This window comes from Colobus angolensis, unplaced genomic scaffold (genome assembly GCF_000951035.1).
Source record: "Colobus angolensis palliatus isolate OR3802 unplaced genomic scaffold, Cang.pa_1.0 Scaffold525, whole genome shotgun sequence".
Classification (NCBI taxonomy): Eukaryota; Metazoa; Chordata; class Mammalia; order Primates; family Cercopithecidae; genus Colobus; species Colobus angolensis.
The window spans coordinates 288,995-290,216 of NW_012118766.1; the positions used below are offsets into that span (position 1 = coordinate 288,995).

Genomic DNA, 1,222 nt, shown 5'->3' on the forward strand with positions numbered 1-1,222 from the left:
TGCTGCTGCTGCTGTTTAAAGTCATTGCACGTGGCATTTGCAGATCTGGCATAAGTAAGATCTTTCTTCCAACCATCTCTTGCACAATGTCCTGTTGTTATAAAAAATTCAGGTGGTCATTCGTGACTTACAAGCCCACAGGTCCTGGTGAGGAGAGAGGTTTTATTTCCTCCTTTTCATTGTAGGACATAAAACTAAAAATTGGGCCATAAGCTGAAAATGGGTTAATACTTCTACTTTCCTTAGAGACCAAGACCTGTCCCATTCTGGACCACTTCTGTTTTCCAAAACTCCCTTTGCTTCCTTCTAGTGCACATCTCTCACCAGGAGGCTCGAGGACCCTGATTTAAGAGCTGCATGGGCTTTTTAGGGCCTAGATGGGCCAGGTGAGCATGCATACAACACACCCTATCATCCTCCTGGCAACATATCAGACATAAATTATCGTTCCTGTTTTAAAGCTAAGAAGCCAAAGTTCGGTTACATTGGGACTTGTCCAAAAGTACTTAGCATTGTCAGAATACAGTAATCCTTGGCTGTGGGCTGGGGTAATCTCCTATTCTCTGCACTATATGAGTTAAATGTCAACTCTCTTCTGTTGTATCCATAGGGGATGTTCCACCGGGAATTAGAAATACCATCTGCCTTATGCAGCAAGGGATCCACAGACTTTTTTTCTGCCATTCTGGTGAGAAAAAGCGTGACATTTGCTCTGATCCCTGGAATAGGTGTTGCATATCAAATACAGATGAAGAAGGAAAAGAGAAGCCAAAGATGGATGGCAGATCTGGAATCTAAAATATAAGCTCCTGGAAGGCAGGGATCTTGAAGTATCTCAAGGGCTTAAAGGAATGTGTGGCTTGTAGTAGGTGTTCAATAAATATTTGTTGAATGAATTTAGCACCAAAGGTGAAGAGCTGATAAAATAATTTTTTTAACTTTCTTACTTCTCCATGTACTGCCTTTTCAAAGGGGTCTCAGAATTTCGTGATATTCCACTTTCCTTTCCTAGTCAAGGGAATATCTCTTAATTACCTGGAGATGGTAATAGACTAGAAACCAAGCTTCAAACTGATTTTCAGAGGGACATAAATGCAACCAATCTGCTGCTCTGTTTTCCATCTGCAGACATCTTTCTTACCACACCCAGCACTAGACTTCTGCTTATTCACCCAGATGGTAATGCACCTTATCCCTTTTCCCTTTATGCCTCCTCAAGCAG

General features: G+C 41.7%; 1 protein-coding gene across 2 annotated transcripts in view; it reads left to right on the top strand.

Annotated features, from left to right (window-relative positions):
* LOC105525254 (sperm-associated antigen 11-like) overlaps positions 1-946 on the top strand; it is a 15,183-nt gene extending 14,237 nt beyond the window's left edge. For both annotated transcript variants that reach the window (XM_011960807.1, XM_011960809.1), the window contains one exon: positions 611-946. In XM_011960807.1, coding sequence (XP_011816197.1) covers positions 611-798 — 188 coding nt within the window. In that variant the 3' untranslated portion in view covers positions 799-946. The remainder of the gene's footprint in view (positions 1-610) is intronic.
* The last annotated feature ends 276 nt before the right edge of the window (positions 947-1,222 follow it).